This window comes from Notechis scutatus, chromosome 2, assembly GCF_049901735.1.
Source record: "Notechis scutatus isolate UNSWTSFEM ecotype Mainland chromosome 2, rNotScu1.2, whole genome shotgun sequence".
NCBI lineage: Eukaryota > Metazoa > Chordata > Lepidosauria > Squamata > Elapidae > Notechis > Notechis scutatus.
The window spans coordinates 66,512,256-66,529,835 of record NC_142010.1 but is presented as its reverse complement, the minus strand read 5'-3'; the positions used below and the strand labels follow the sequence as shown (position 1 = coordinate 66,529,835).

General features: G+C 37.6%; 1 protein-coding gene across 1 annotated transcript in view; it reads right to left on the bottom strand.

Moving 5' to 3' along the window:
• Positions 1–1,317: 1,317 nt before the first annotated feature.
• RASSF1 (Ras association domain family member 1) overlaps positions 1,318–17,580 on the bottom strand; it is a 32,888-nt gene continuing 16,625 nt past the window's right edge. Inside the window, exons 3-6 of the mRNA XM_026673279.2 lie at positions 6,473–6,577; positions 5,907–6,204; positions 4,604–4,719; positions 1,318–2,712 (exon numbers count right to left, since the gene is read on the bottom strand). Coding sequence (XP_026529064.1) covers positions 2,566–2,712; positions 4,604–4,719; positions 5,907–6,204; positions 6,473–6,577 — 666 coding nt within the window. The 3' untranslated portion in view covers positions 1,318–2,565. The remainder of the gene's footprint in view (positions 2,713–4,603; positions 4,720–5,906; positions 6,205–6,472; positions 6,578–17,580) is intronic.

The following is a 17,580-nucleotide window of genomic DNA, read 5'->3' as shown; positions in this document are numbered from 1 at the left end:
AGATATGACTTATCAGCAGTCCATAAGATATGAAGTACCCAAATAATTTCCATGTAAAGCTTCCTCTCTTCTAAGGAGCTCCGTGGGGGATAGGCATCCCTTATTTTGTGGTCCTTAAATCCTAGTGAAGTGAGTTGAGGTGAGAGTTTGATCCATAATTGAATCTGTTAGTCTTAAGCTAAGTGTGGGTTGCCCCAGTCTCTTAATTTTTACACATCTAAGCTGTGCTGCCCAGAAGGTAATTTTAGTAACACAGGTAGTTGATAATTTGTCACTTGGTAATATGCTACATGTGATTTCACCAATTTCTGCACAAGAAACACTGCATTAAATTCAAGTTATTTAGTGGGCACACCACCATTTGTGCAAACCTTTAAGATGGGGACATGAAATAATTTTGTACACTAGAACAATTAAACAGTCAAATTTTTATGCAATAAATTACGGACTTTAGGCCATGTTTATTTGATATATGCAGAATTGTACCTAAGGTGATGGTGGCTATATAAATAAGTCTTAAGTGGCTCTACTCTTTCTTAATGGGAAGTGAGGCAAATGATGAACATTGATCACCTTAAGATTGAGGATTTGAGGATTCTTTCACATTCTTTCTGTATCCATGATGCCATGGAGGTTCCAGCTGAGCTGATTAATTTCACAATATTAGCATCTCAGATCCTTTTCCATGGTAAATATGGCAGAAAGGGTTTCCATTGGAAAGAATTACTGTTAGCTATGTAGAAGTAGTCTACTATATGTTTTGTAAGTGTATTTGCTATATCAAATATTAATCTATTTAAAAACACTTTAAAGTTACAGGGTTTGGATAAGATTTAGATCCACCATATAATAGAAACATGATACATGGTACATCAATGCAGCAATGTAGGGCAACATAGCACAGTAGTTTTGCTGCAAAAATTTACCTTAGTTGGAAAAAGATAAGATGTAGTATTCATTTTATTTATTGTCTCTCAATAGTCCACAATAGGTTCCAGCAATAATACTTCAGTCAGAATCTAAACTTAGCTTTTTAAATGGCTTTTTCAGAAAGAAACAAATCTTGGTTAATACTACACAATAAGTCACTGATAAAATTATTCTGGTTTGTGTACCTAATAAAACCTTTGGCTTAACATATTACTTCAATCCAGCTAATTTTAAGGCACATCAATTTTGGATTTCAAAGATGGCAGAGGATCAGGAGGAAAAGATACAGTTTGAATATGGTTTGTAGGAACTAACAGATGTCACACTACATGCAGATGCCATTTCTGGGCATAGTCTTTAAGTAAGAAAGTAATATTACACCAAATATTTCTCATCCCTGAATCATTTATTGATTGGTATATAAGCAGTATCATTCATAACCTAATCAATCCCCCAAAATGATTTATCCATTCAGTTCAAACAATGAACAATCCTAGTTAATCCATTCAATGTTCAAGATAATTAACAATTTTAAACAGGATTCTCCAGAAGTGGCAGAGGCCTAACTTTTTTTTAAAAAAAAGTATTTTTCAATGCTCTGACAAATATACTCGACTATTAAATCCTAAAGAGACCTACTGTAGCAGTACAAATGCCTCCCATACTACAGATGTTTTGAGTAGCAACCCAGGACATTTTCGGCTATGTTCTTCCCAAAACTAAGATGTTCCATAGCCATACATCAAGATCCTAGTCATGCATGTGCCCATATAAAAAAAAGTAAGTAGTTATGATTATAGCAGAAGAGAAGCCTGAGTTCTGAGATTTCTCAAGCAGCTAGATCCAATCTTTGCATAAAGAAAACAAAATAAAGGAGAGATATTGGCAGAATATTTTATACATATATATATCAATGTTTCTGTCAACTGTTTTTCTATAGTCCTGAGAGAAGGCAAACTTTAGTCTCCATTTCTCTGTATGATCAAGTCTCAATGACTTCAGATGAGAGGCAGTGGATTTCACTTAATCAGACTGACCACGAAATTCTACCTAAAGATGAGCTTAAACAGGGTTGAGTGAATTAGACTAGTCCCTTAAAAGGAATCTTAATTACCTTATACAAAAATAACAAATATATATTTTTTAAAGAAAAGTGCCATGGATGCCTCTCTTCCTGGAATACTTCTAGATTCAAAGCTACTCTAGTTGTTTTTAAGTTAACCACAAATCCTGCCCAATTCCAATCCCAGAGAAACATAGCTCAGCAAGTCTTTTACTGTAAAAGTGGCACTAGCTTTTTGGCACTTTTTTCAGTAACAGTGCTATAGTATTGCCCTAAAATCCCCATCTTCAGACACATTCTGCAGACACATTCTGCAAACACCTTTTTGTTTTCTCACCTGACCCCAATGTGCCATGCATGCAACATTTACTATCCACTCACTCCAAGGGAGCACACACATGCACTGATCAAAGGCTCACAAAGAGATCCATACATTCCTGCTGTCCCTTCCCCACCACTTCCAGAGATACATTCATCCCAGTCGAAGGATCACTTCATTTGCAGTCCACTAGGCTTCACTGCTTTTGGCATCTTCTCTTACTGGAGTGCTGGGTGTGGGATACAGCATTTCATCAACCTGGGGTGCGAGCAGCTAGAGCCTCTTGCATTTTTTGGCGGCAATGGGTATATTTCTGCAGAATCTGTCGAGTATGTTCCTCTTCTTCACGCTGCAGGATACGCAGAAAATTCTGCAATTCAGGCATGCTAAAGGCATCCCACTGCAAAAAGCAAGGAAATTGAAGTAACTATCACAATGTGTTTGTATCAGAGTAATGAGCTTACGACCACTAATTGAGATCTATTTCATCATCTTTTACATTATTTTCCTAGAATCTAAAATAAAGGACTAATCCAAACAAAAGATTCTGGCACTGGAAAAGCAGGGGATCATCATTTTATATCCCTTATGCATAACACAAAATATACCCTTTGTTAGTGGCTCATGTTGGGAAAAAAAACCCACATAAAAATAGTACAAGGGCATGATACAAATCAAAGCAGAAAGCAAATTGGTAATTTCCTGTTCTACAGTTTACAAAACAGCTTTGAGTATGGCTTTAAATAATGTCCAGTTTGGCGTTCTTTCCTAGTGTAGAAAGAAGAAATATTTAGTAAATTCAATACTTATGAATATCTCAGAAGGTGGCAGCACTTGAACAATTTTGTCTGGATTTGGAAACTAAATAAGATTGGGTCTTGTTAGCATATGGATGAGATTACTTTAGGGAAGATGAGGGTCATAAAAAGGGGAGAGTAGATTGGAATAAGACTTCCTAGAAGAAAGCAATAGCAAATCACTTCCGTGCTATTACCAAGAAAACTATATGTCTATACCCTGAATTCACAGGAAATCAGCCTGACTCGAAGGAAACATAACAATACCCATCAGGTAATAAATGTCATATGATTCTACTATTGACCCTGGCTGAAGTCCATAGGCTGTGTCAATGAGTCATCAAACACAATGCATATCTTTATAGGCTTTAAAATTATTGGGCATTCAGAATTTAACTTTCTTAAAAAGATCTATTAAATGAATATTCACAGTCAGAAACAGCAACAAAACAGTTTCTAATATAGTAAATTGTTATCCAGCCAGTTTAGTTCCTCATTATAAAGTGCAACAGTAATGTGGGTTTTTGTGAAACATTCCGAAACAGACCTTTTTCTAGTTCCTAAAATTAGGAATATGCAAACATTTTCAAATCTGAAATGTCTAACCAAGTTCAAAATAGCTGTTCTGATCTTACTGGAAGCGGCTCAACTGTTTCAAGCTATTAAGATTTTTGGGAATAGCAGAGCAGCTTTTTCAAGTTCAGAACATAGCATTTCAAATTCAAATCATTACCAAAATGTAACTGGATTCCAACTTCAAATCTTTGATTTCAAGATTTCCAAAAACAAGCAGCATTATGTAAATGTTAAATTCAAGAAAATTTAAAGGTTTTCTTGAAAATTTTCATTATAATACTTGTAAACACTAATATATCAGGTCTGTGGCACAATATTCCTTTCATATTAATAAAATAAGCCATAACAGTACTATAATATTCATATATACATGATTCCTAGCAATAGTCACCTAAAGGTTACTACAGCTATTAAATAGTCCAGTTTGTTTTTGTAGTCACTATTATTTTTGTATGCTATAATTTTTTTAAAAAAGAGTAGTTTTCTTGCAGAAAACGTTGCACTGCAACACTTCGTACATTGCAGATGTATACATTATTGTTAAAAACCATGCAACTGGAACTAGGACAGGGGTAGGGAAACTTGGCTCTTTTATCACTTATGGACTTCAACTCCCAGAATTCCTGAGTGAGACATAAAAGGTTCCCCATGCCTGGCCTACTGGTTTTTCAGTTTTGGGGGAAATCAGTTTTTGACTTGAATGGGACTGTTTAATATACAAATGTAGGATATAATATAGTATGTCCTACATATAATAGCCAAGTTTCCCTACCCCTGAACTAGGAGATCAAGGCCAGTGCCATTCTCTAACTGTTGAGGTCAAGGCAAAAGCTGCTAGATAGCAAATAGCTGTGGAGCTTGTACTTAGTCACGCAGGTTCAACAGCAAGCTTTAGAGTACATCATTATCTATACTCACATTGACTTCACCAGTCTCATTTTCCTTCAGAACAAAACTGAGTGTTTTTTCATTAGGACCAGCAAGTAGTCGGAGACGCAGGGGCTGCTCCTCATCAGAAAGCTTACGGATATATACTGACACACAAAAGAATAAGAAAATGAATGACTGAGTCTTCCAAGTAGCACAGATTTAACTAAAATAGACAAATCAATCTATTGTCTTCTGGGGAGAAGCTTTTAATACATCAGTTACAAATTTTCTCACAAGGGAATTCTGCTGCAAGAAAAAAATGAAAGATTTGACTTCTTTTCCTCCCAGCTGACTTTCAGCCCTGATATATTATTAACATTAACAAGAACACTCTTAAACAAACACTAAGTTTCATTACAATTCTTTGTTCATTTTATCTTGAAGATAACCTTGCCCTGGTGGTTTATGGGTTGTTTTCTTGCAACCTCATATTTTTCAATTCGTTCAATACGAACTTACTAGTTCATACAGGTAGTTCTCAACTTATAACAGTTCATTTAGTGACTGGTCTAAGTAACAACGACACTGAAAGTGACTTTTTCACATTTACAACCCTTGCAGCATCCCTAAAGTCACCTGATTAACATTCAGACGCTTGGCAACTGACTCATATTTATGACAGTTACAGTGTCCTGGGATCATGAGATCATCTTTTGCGACTTTCCAAAACAAGCAAAGTCAATGGGGAGATCTGATTCACTTAACAACCATGTTATTAACTTAACTGTGACAAGAAAGGTCATAAAATGGGGCAAAACTCACTTAACAATTATCTCACTTAGCAACAAAAATGTTGTCTCAATTGTAGTCGTAAGTCAAGGACTACCTGTATAGTATTTTGACCATCACATCGATATTTATCATACTATCACTCTTAATAGCTTAAATAAAACAAAACTGTGTCCTTCATAGAAGTATTCCTTTGCTATCCAGTTCAAGTGATTCACAATTACAGCAGAATTAAAGTAAAACCATAATGAGAAGAGAGGAAAGGAAAAAACCACCATCCTGTCCTCAAAACATCCCAACTCTCTCAGTGTACTGGCCTATTCAAGAAGAATAAGCTTAACAGCCTTGGGGAAGTCCCATAAGGAAGATGCTATCTCTACCATCATGTGGGGAAGCATTCCAAAAGTTTTGGTTCTGTGGGCCCTTGACTTCTTATGCATCCTCCAACTGCATGTGTGTACTGACCAGGCAAATTCCCTGGTCAATATGGTCCTTAAGATATATCCAATTTACAATAAGTTCTATGTTGGTTTCAAGAAATTCAAAAGGAAAGATTGAATACCTTGGTCATCTTTTTCTGTTCTCTCAAAGAGGGCAAATTTGCGGGGATTGTCAACAACCATGAATTTCTTGAGCAGGGCTTCAATGACTTCACTGGCCCGTGTACGAGAAATTATATGCAGATGCTTGATTGTATCCTTTGGTAAGTAGAATGAAGTTCGGCGCTTTACAGCCTGGCTACGTATAGAACTCTTCCTAGTGTCCTGGATTGAGGGTGCTTTCTTATTGGCAGGTACTGACACAGGCCGGATCAGCTTTAGTTGTACCTTAATGAAGCCAGTATAGGACCCATCTTTATTCTGCAGGAATAGAAGAACAGCTGAGTTGGGCAAAGAAGCCAGCGAAAAATTATCTCAAAGAGAGTCATAGGTGCAACATTTGGAAAGAAAGGATTTGAATTGAATTTTTATTTTGTTTGCTAAAACATCTAGGAATTATATCTATGGAATGATTTCAATATTAATATTTTAAATGACCGAGTTAGTGATTAAGGGAAGACACAGGAGTCTGTTGCTGAGATGTAGAAATATGATTGGGGCCTTGAGTTACAGTTGTTTTGAAACTTACCAAACTCATAAAGAGGTTACTGTTTATCTGGCTATTATATTCTTTTATCTTTTGTTCAATGTCAGCTTGGGACAGAATGGGTTTCTCCCAGTCAATCTGTTCATCCTGCAGAAGAATCAATAAATTTAGATTAGTCTTTCAGTCTCAGAAAAAAATAAAATGCAAAGGAGAAAAAGAAATATTTCTTGGTAAGATTCTCATATCCTGCTTTATTTTAGTAATGTAAGAGAATATTTTACTTGAAATTTACCATGGAACTCCAGAAACTTTCTTGCCTGTACAGTATCAATGGGGAACATCCTTTTCCCCCACAGATAAAGTATACACATACACACTTCAACTTTTCTTCCTGTTTCTTATATAGCAGAAGCCTTTCCTCCAAGCAGAAGTTCCAATATCATTTTACAGTTGTTTTAGGTATCACCTATGCTCAAGGAAGCCTCCTTTACAGAGAAGAAAGCAAGTATACTTTCCCTCACACTGAGTTTGTATATTTGGAAGTAAGCCACTGCTTCCAACTACTACAGCAATCTGCATAAAGTCAAAATCCTGTTATTACCTTTTGAAGGAGGGCGTATGTCTGTCAAAGCAAAGCTGAAATAGATAAGAGCTTTTCAATATATGCATGTATATGTACTTTCTAGTGAGCATGCTATAATGTCCTTTATCGGTACCTTCATATAAAAAGGTTATAAATGTGCTTTTAATGCTTAGTCTTATATAACCTTATTTCAGGCTTCTTACAGCTTCCCTTGTCTCATTTAACCAGGACATTCATTATAGATGATATCTAAATCTTCAATAAGCTGTTGTTAATACTAAAACTGTTCTTTGAAACTCTCTGGATTCAAAATGTAGTTTAGATACTTGCTAATAAAGCCATTTAAAATGGAAACAGCATACGAACCAAGGCTCTGCCCTGTTAAAAATGCTTCTGGCAAATCTAGACATGTAAACTATAGTTTCGTAGTACCGGTATGCATTCCCCCTTGGACAATATAGCTGTTAACTACAATAGTATAAATAAGTGGGGGATAGAATAATGAAATAGGATAATGAGAATCAAACCCCAACCCCAGCTCTCCCAAACTTCAGGTTAAGTCATTATTCTATGTTTTACTCCCCCAATTCTTTTATTCACTCAGGGCATGAGTGACCTCACGGTACCGAGCTGTAGTTCTTGAAGCAATCTCACATTTCCCAGCATCGATTGTAAAAAGCAGAGGACAAAATCCTTTGGGTATCATCATTGGGCGTAACAAGAGAAACTGAAGTAATCACACACCACACCTTTCTTTGATATTACACCAAACCCAATTACATGAGAGTTAGTCTTGTGATTAATAGGCAGCAGGCTGCCAGCCAGAGTTCTATTACCACAAGAAAGCCAGAATAGTTAAATTACTCCTGAAAATTATAGTATCTTGCTACCACCTGAAATTCCCTGCAGCTACAAAACTGGCATTTAGTAATGATAACCATGAACTAAAGAGGCTTATTTTTGCAAAATTTGTTGGGACTATACTAATATAAAATAAATTTGTTTTAATTATTACTATTATTTTTTTCTTATTTCTCTAATACTGTGCCATAAAAGGGATGGCAAAAAGCATGCTATAGGAACATTGCCTATAAACATTAAGTCTTGTTTTGTGTTATTGCTGTACATAGCAAGATATTGGGAAAACAATGTCTCCGAACACATTTGTATATTATTGTTACAAAAACATGCTATTTTGTTTTGTTTTTAAAGCAAGGCAATTAATCTCTAAGATATTTTTTCACAATGTTGTAACAATGAGGCAGGGAGTCATCAAAGGAGAGCAAAGTTCCAGATATGGAGACATACAATATTCATAAATGCTAATTTGTGAAATAATTACAGTTCTATTCTGAGAGAAGGGGCAAGTACTTTGCCCAAGTACATATAGCCTTTGTCTAACTCATCATTCAGCAACCGCTCAAACTTACAAATGCTGAATGAGTGGTAGTTACGATGGTCCTCGTACTCATATGTCGCAATGACCCTGTTCTCACATAGTTACTGGGCACCTGACTCACAATTATGACGCTGCAATATCCCATGGTCATCATTTGTGACCTTTCTGGCATTCCGCAAGCAAAGTCAATGAGGGTCCTGGCAGGAGGCTGAAAATGGTGACCATATGAAGTATTTGCTTAATAATGCATGGAGATTCACTTAATGACAATAACCAGGAGTGTCAAGTTTTCTGTGGCTAAGCAGCAGTCATGTGACACTGTGCATTATGATAATGTCACTTAATGATAGAAATTTCCCAGTCCCAGCTTTAAGTGAGGACTACTTGTAGGCTGAAATAAGATATATTTCTGGGCAGAGGAACAATCTGTAGAAGGAATCATCTGCTCCATTCCAAGTAAGCCCATCCTGCAAGGACATTTAGACCAAACACTTAAGGCTTGCATTGGCAGAAAATGACAAGAGCACAGACCAGAAAGTAAGATTTCTTTTAAAGTAATCCCTACTTATGGAAGAGCTGCACTCAAGATGATGAAGAGCTTCCTTTTTTTAGACAAGCCTTGGTCCATAAATTAGTGGGGGGGGATTGATCATGTATTTAATTGTTGGGGATTCAATTATATTCTGTATATACAGTAGCTACTGACTACAATCTTGAGATAGGAGGATGGATAAATAAATCTGTGTGTTGTGAAGTGCAACTGTCTTGAGAAGCTCTTGGTCAGTCACCACTGGATAACTCTACCTTGTTTTGCTAATAATTGGACAAGAGATAATTCTATTGTTATAAAAGGAACGTTACTCAGAAAAACAAGATTCAGTAGACCAGCTTTTAAAAGCCTTTGTATATTAAGAATTTAAGAATACAAGAATTTCTACTCTATAAATTTAACACTTCAGGTTAACAAGAACACTTCAGGTTCCATGTTCACCTTTCATGCTAGAGAACTGTACAAATAAAACAATGTTTGCCTACAAGTGTAACAAAGTCCTACAGTTTCTCTTTCCCAGCTTTTCAGTTATTTGCTGCTGATTGCATCAGCCTCCTTTCCTGCTGGCATTCTCTAGTGGAGGATGGGAGATTGTGGGGAATTCCAGATGAGATCATTAAAAACTAATTGGAAATCTCTACGGATTACTGAAAATCATTTCCTATGTCACCACAGTAGTCACACATGAGTCAATGATTTATGTGATTGGCTCCCATTTCCCCAGATAGAATTCTTCAGAGGGAAGACATGCATAGTTTTATGTTTAAATTGTATGGTATACATATGAAACAGACAACAGAAAACTTTAATGATTTCTGTACAATTAAATCAGTATGATAATGCAATATTTGTGTGTGGTAATCCTAAATTAAAATCCTTGCAGGAGGCTTTAGGCAAATCAGTTTACTACACAGCTGTTGAGATACAAAATTATGCAAAGTTCCTTGGCAGAAAGGTGGGACACAACATTTTGTAAATAATGAAAAAACAAGCTGAATTATAGACAGAAGAGCTGAAGAATAATTGTTAGCAATACATATCTCATGGATTTACTAGCAAAACATTGACAATCTAAAATGATATGCCATTTTTCCAACTGAAACAAGAGTTTTACAATGTATGAGAGCACCATAAAATAATGTAGTCCAGACTACTGAGAGGTCCATCTCTAAGATTTCTAGTATCTTTAAGATTATCACCAATCGGTTTATTGCAAATTCCCTTATATTTGTAAAGTAAGGATAGGAGGTGCCAAAACTATGGACTAATAAATTTCATTTGAGAAAGGTTCTTTTTCTTAGCCTGATCATTACTAAAGAAATAAAAAAGAAACTCAGCCATATTAAATGGAATGGAAAACCATATTAAAAAAACATTAAGATTGGTTATGCCTAAAAAGAATTTTTGGTGCCATAAATTTCAGGATAATATTCTGCCATGCAAAGAGTGAAAACAGAAGCACCACTTTTACAGAGTAACTATCTTCCTCTGGAACTCTCTTAAGTGGCATACCTCTTCAGCCCTTATTCTTAACACTGGTACACCACAGGGTTGCGTGTTGAGTCCCTTACTCTATACTCTTTATGTGCATGACTGCATTCCCACTCACGCTAGTAATACTACTGCTAAATTTGCAGATGATACAACAGTGGTGGGACTTATCTCTGGGCGGAGATGAGTCTGCCTACCGAGATGAGGTGGGCCAGTTGCTTTCGTGGTGTGGAGACAGTAACTTGGTCCTCAACACTAATAAAACCAAGGAGCTTATAGTGGATTATAGAAGGAACAGATCAGACATCCAGCCCTTGCTTATCAATGGAGACCGAGTGGAGCAAGTGGCCAGTTTGAAGTTTCTGGGTGTTACCCTAAAAGAGGACCTGACCTGGGGTGCCCACATTGCAGCCCTAGTCAAAAGGACCCAGCAGAGATTATACTACCTGAGACTTCTCAGAAAACAACTGAATGAAAAACTGCTGGTGACCTTCTACCGCTGCACCATAGAGAGCATTTTAACATACTGCACCTCTGTATGGTTTGCCAATTGCACAGTGGCAGATAGGAAAGCACTCCAGAGGGTTAACATCATTGCCCAGAAGATCATTGGTTGCCCTGTCCCCTCTTTGGAAGAGCTTCATAGCTCCCGCTGCCTTAAGAAAATTCAAAACATTCTCAAAGATCCATCTCATCCTTTTTTAACTATTACCATCTGGCAGACGGTACAGAATAATAAAAACAAGGACAAATAGACTTCTATCCCAGGGCAGTAGCTCTTTTGAATTCTGCTGTAAAGTGCAGTGTTGGTGTGGTGTCAGGGGTTTCTGGTTCAATGTGTGACTCATCGTTTTCCATAGTCCCTCTAAAAAACAGTGTGTCTGTGTGTGTGTGTGTGTGTGTGTTACAAGCAAGCTTATTGTCTTAATTTTCCACCTCAATCCATTACTCATATAGCATTAATCATTTGTAAGAATTATATAACCTTCATCTTGCATTTCTTCATTTAGCAAAATAATATATTTTTAATAATACTTTCAGTTAACCTAGTTTTTACATTCAGTAAAAATCAAAATCTGGAAAAATTCTATTTTAGTTCTTATATGACTAAATTAGACGTAAAAGGGATATAAAATAAATGCTCAAATGGAACTACCTTAAGACTTTTACAATGTTGCAGTGTTGTCAGTTTCTTAAAAAATATATTTGCCCTAACCATTTTCTAGCTACATGTTGTCTTGCAATTTGTTTTATTAGCTCTTTTTTAAAATCTATTAATTAAACCAGTCTTGGAAATAGGGAACAATTAGCTTTTTAATACATTTAATAAATTTACTACCTTGCAGAGATTTTCATTAAGTACAGAAACCCACTAAAGCCTAAACCAACTGACTTACAGGAAGCTGAGTGTATAAGTACAAAGAGGATTTCTCAGGCACAGTAATCTGATCTAGTGAGCAAAATGGAAGTGTGGTTGCATCCTGTGGAAAAGAGCAAGAGGAAATCCATAAGGGTTGGACAATGAAGTAAATTGTGACCTGGATAGGATAGAGAATCCCACCCATCCACAAGAACAGCATGTCAGGGACATGGATATCCTGTTTACATGATATAGAACTGCCTCTAGGACCCAAGATGGATAACTCTCCTTTTTTATGAAAATACTCACTGACCATGTGAATATGGCATGAGTTAACTTCACTTACAGTACTTAAGTAGATTTTGTATAGCATATACCACCCTTAATACACCATATATTCTTCACCCTTTCTTGTGTTTATGTGCTAAGCACCTCATTTATACCTCAGTTCATTTACTCTAATGTTTTTTTCAGACATATACAATTTTCACTTCCATGTAATAAAATGGGAAGCATATTGTTAAAGGCAGCAAAATGTGAAATTCAATAAATAAAATCAAACAACAAAACATATGTTCCTGTGTTCCTGTGTCAATTACTGAAAAAAAAAAGAAGATGGTTTCATTTTGTTTAAAAAAAAAAAGAGGCTTCCATTTAAGCAAAGGTTGACTTAAGGAAGACTGTAGCTACAGTAGTGTAGCTACAGGATGACAAAGTCTGAATTGTTTTCAGTGCTTCTCAGCCCAGGAAAAGTCACAAGTGGTGAATCAAATATAGCTGACTATAATAGATTCTCTTAAATGTTGTCTTCCCCTGTCCATTTAGTTGGAGCTATGAGTCCAAAAGCTCAGGTTGCATAATTACTTTACACGTTGTATCATTCCATCAAGAGCAATATATAGAACATCTATGGTTTTAGAAGCACTATCACTGACTTCATGTAGAGATTGCTACTTTCCTTGTCAAAATTGTAACAAGTTCAGACTTTCTTGATAAACAAAAATATAGCATCCTTCTCACAAAGATGAAGTGCTGTTCTGCTTCGTTAAAGTTCCTTTCAGATTTTGAAAAAACCATACAGATTCAAACATTTCAAATAAAGAGTTGAATGCTGATAGAATAATGAAGATCTTTATGCTGGGATGATTTCCAGATGCTTTGCATTACAACTCCCCAATTTGTTGCTAAGGGCCATGTTTACTAGGGCTGATTAGAATTGAAACTACTCATATTTATGTAGCTAATAAATTCTATAATGTGAACAAAGAACATTCTTGCTCATCACATACCCAAATTGTGTATCCGCCAAATCCCTTCCTACCACTTACTACTGTATATGCAACTATGACTTTCTTCAAATACAGCTTCCAATAGCACCTTATAATAAAAAACCCACCCATCTCCAATATAATTGCTTCTCTTTCCAACTGGGAACTTGTTTACACTCTGCATTAAATATGTGAGTCATTTCTGATAATTTTCAGAGTTAAGCAAAATGGTTCCGTTTTCATAATCCAGAGTGAATTTCTTCTCCCCATTCACTTCTGTTACCAGAAATCAACATTGGAACTATTTGTAAAATATCCATTGGACTATATTTAGGTATACATGTCAAATGAAATAATACAGTAGACCAAGGCCTACATTTATAGTATTAGGAAACTGCCTTCTCATATGAGATAGAAGTGACAATCAGAATATAACATTAAGCAGACATTCACAAAGCAAGTTAGGGTCAACTTCAGCCAATTTTGCAGCAACTTCAATATTACAAATGAAAGAAACATATTTTGAAATCTTCCTAAAATATACTGAAGGCAGACTTGGTATAAATCACCAATAGTTAGGCAAAGGGAGCAATTGGGACTAAGAACAATTTTGACTATTGGTATTATTGCTTATGGGTTTTAATATATATATAAGATTTTCTTCTTGACTATAAGTTACCCAGAGTTTCATTTCAAATAAATAAATTTCACTGGATTTGGGATACTTGGAAACATATCCATTATTTGCTTACAATTATTTGTATGTTGCTCCTTCTTGAACCTCTAGGCAGCCTACAATAAATACTACAAAAATAATAAAAAATCCATACAATATTCAGAAAAATAGTAGACAATAAAACAATTACAACCAAAGTATTAATAAAACTGCAAGCAAAACTTGCTGCCAATGGACAAGCCCTATCCCTCCTCCAAAGAGAACTGTCTTTACAATTTTATGGAAAAAATATCCATGGTGGGATATCTAGCCTTGGGGGCAAGTTATTCCAGAGAGAGACTTCTACAGAGAATGCCATTCTCTGTATCCCAACTCCATTCATCTCTTTCAGGATGGGTACACAGAATTCATTATTTGATCCCAACAACCACACCATAAAAAACAGGGATAGGGGCATGCATAAAAATCCCATTCATTCTTGTCCTTTGTCAGCCTACAGTTTTCAGGCTCATCAAGGAAACTCTGTCAGCCTACAGTTTTTAGGCTTATTACACAGACTTCTGATTTATTACCTCTATCCAGTACAGGTCAGACAAGATAGACATGTTCTTTCTGGAAAGGAACAAGTCATACTAGTGGAAATTTACAAAATTAAACCTTCCTCTTTGTTAATTCAGGCAGGCTGTATTACAACTCTGCTCTATCATATTTCTTTAATTATGATTGTCTCTTTTATTTTTCAATTAAATATGTCTTTCAAAGGTGCCCATTACCCATGATTTATTGTCTTGTAACAGATAATTTTGCTGCCCATTATTGACTGCTAATGCAATGAGATCTGCTGAAAGCTAAGCCAGAATTAAATGGCTTTTTGCCTCCAGAAATAAGCATTATCTTCCCTTATATGGAAGACTCCAGTTACTATAATGGAAACAGCTCAGACTTGGTTCACATATTTTAAACCACAAGCCTGATTGAGCTAATGTATCACACACTAAGACATGAAGATGACCTTATCATGGATTACTGCAAGTTAAAGATAAGCCATCTTCTTGTAGCACTCCTTCAATTCAGATAATCGTAAGGTAAGTGCTTTTGCTGGCTGTTTTGGTAAACTAGATACTATATTTTGTTTTGTGGCACAACAGCATAGCAAATGAAAATTATTTGAAAGCTATTATTCTACAATATTTTCCTATCCAAGTCCAAAAGAACCATTCTCTATATTGTGTTGTTTCCCTTAGTCTCAGTTAATGTTCCTAAAGAAAGTGCAGGAAGAATATGTATTGCTTTATATTATATGAACATACGGTATCCTATAAAGACATTCCCTAAAACTTCTAAATTCAATAAACCACATTATATTCTCAAAGTATTTCCTACAAGCTTAAGTGCAAAAGAATACAGAACTATGCAAACAGCAACTATAGACTACAAATGGCAGTGTCAATAGCTTCATACCATTTTAATATCTGAATACAGAGATCAATCTCTGAAAGCCTACAGACCCTGTGAACTGCTTTCTAATAAGTTAGAAATACTCTAAAGCAGGGGTGTCAAACTCGATTTCATTGAGGGCTGCGTATCAGGGTTGTGTTTGACGGGGGTGGGGGCTCGACATCACTTGTGTCAGGGGCACATGTGGTGGCTTAAGCTCTCTGCCAGTGAAAATGGGCTCCTGAGCTCAGTTTTTGGCTGTGACTGCCTCTTGCAACCCTCTGCAGTGAAAATGGAGCTCAGGAGGGCCACACATCGCCCTCCCGAGCTCCATTTTCGCTGGCAGAGGAACGGCATGCACCCCACAGGCCAAATCTGGCCCCTGGCCCTTGAGTTTGACACCCCTGCTTCTAAAGGAATACTTTTTTGAATTTTCATTTGGTGGCATATTATCAAAAGTACCTTCATTCCAGTCCTCCATCAACAAACAAACATGAAGACCAAATTAAGATACAAAATAAGATTTCCTAAGTTTACTGCTGGGCATGTAACTTACAGGATAGAAAACAAATATATGTTTCCATTCAAAGAATAGAAAAAGATACCTTAATCCAACTAACAGATACTAGACAGCCGCAAATAAACACAAACAGGCATTCCATGGCTGTTACACATGCATATTATATTATGGTTAAACAAGCAACTGATTCGGTTTAAGCCATAGAATAAAACACCCTTAAAGAATCATGGTTGGATTCAGCTACTGGTTTTAGAGAGCAACTGTTGTCTAATATGCTGTACAGCACAAAAGTCGTTTTGTGGGTTAACTGGATTAGGTGAATGGGGGCATTTGGAGGGGGGGGGGATCAGGGTCGGCAAAGTCCTTTCAACTGAATATGCCATATTACCGGCAAAGAATATAAACAAGCCAGTAAGAAATGTAATGCTCTAGGAATTATCCACCTTACAAGCTAAAACAAGATCCAGGTGTTGCTCGATTCTCTTTCAAGGCAAACTACAGACTGCAACGGGTAGCTAGCGCAACAAACCCTGTAAGCCACCAGCTGTCCCGGATGGGAGGAAAGCGGCGTTTGGAAATCAAGAGTGGGGGGGCCGTGTGAGCCTTTCACCTTTTCCTTGTGGGGTTTGCGGATAAACGAGGTGCGGGCCGTGAAGTACTGCTCCAGCTCGGAGTCCGAGTCTTCCTGGCTGCAGTAGCCGCTGCTCGTCGTGCTGCTCCAAGTCATCTCGAAGGACAGAGTGGCCGCCGCGTCACTTTCCCTCATGCCCTATAATATACTTCTCGGATGGGGAGGAGGAAAAGCGGCAGCGGGGCACAGCCGGACAGGGTGTTTCTTCTCGCACCGCCGCTGCTCCTCAGAGGCTCCTCTTCGACCCCACTCGCCGCCTCCCTTTGTCCCCTTGCCGGAGATACGACCACCTCACAGAATTCCGCCAAGCCACGAACAAATAACTCCCGGGAACTCCAGCCACGGGAAAATTAATTCTCCTCGCACCGCCGCCTCCTCCTGCTGCTCTCGGCACTGGGAGACTCCCTTCGAATCCACACCGCTAAGGAGGCTTGAGCTTGACCCTGCAGCTTCCCCTTCAACCCCGGCTAGTCCGAACGCTCTCCCTCCGCCACAGGCACTAGAAACCCCAGCTTTGGAGGTGGAGGAGGAGCCTGGAGCCGGTGGCGAAGGAAGCACCGCCCTTTTTTTTTGCACGCCCGCCTTGCAGCCGTTGGGATTGAAAAGTAGACCGAGGCCGCGCCCGCCTGCTGATTGGGCGAATAAGAGCCCGGCTGTTGCTGCTGCTTCTTAAGCCGGGAGCCCCGCCCGTTTCCTGCTTGTGAGGGCGGCTGGGGGTGATTTCATCGTCCAAGTAGCCAGCGCGCGAGTTGGCGTCACGGCCTTTGCTGGCTTTTGTCTTCAGCGGTTTTTTTTTTTCCCTTTTTCCTTTTTTCTTTCCAACCCTCCCGGAATAAGGAGTCATTTTTTCCCCGCCTTCCCTTTTCGATGGGCGGCGGCGGCGGCGGCACGCTTGAAGGTTTAACAACGTTAAACTTGCTTCTTTAGCCGAATTGATTTTCCTTTCTGCTCGCTAGGAACAAGAATCAGACCCGTAGGGCAACTTTTTGTTTTTGGTCTATCAACTGCAGGATTCAGAAGGAAAACTAGAACGGAAAACTAGAATTCAGAAGGAAAGTAGAAAGGAAAAGTAGAAATTTTTGCAGTACCGAGAGCGCTATAATACACTATCTTTGTCTGATTTACTGTAATAAGAGGCAGATGAACTAGCACTATTGCTGCAATATATGCATATTTAATACTTATTAGACTATCCCATGACCTCTTGGGTTATCCTTTCAAGAGATTTTTCCTTA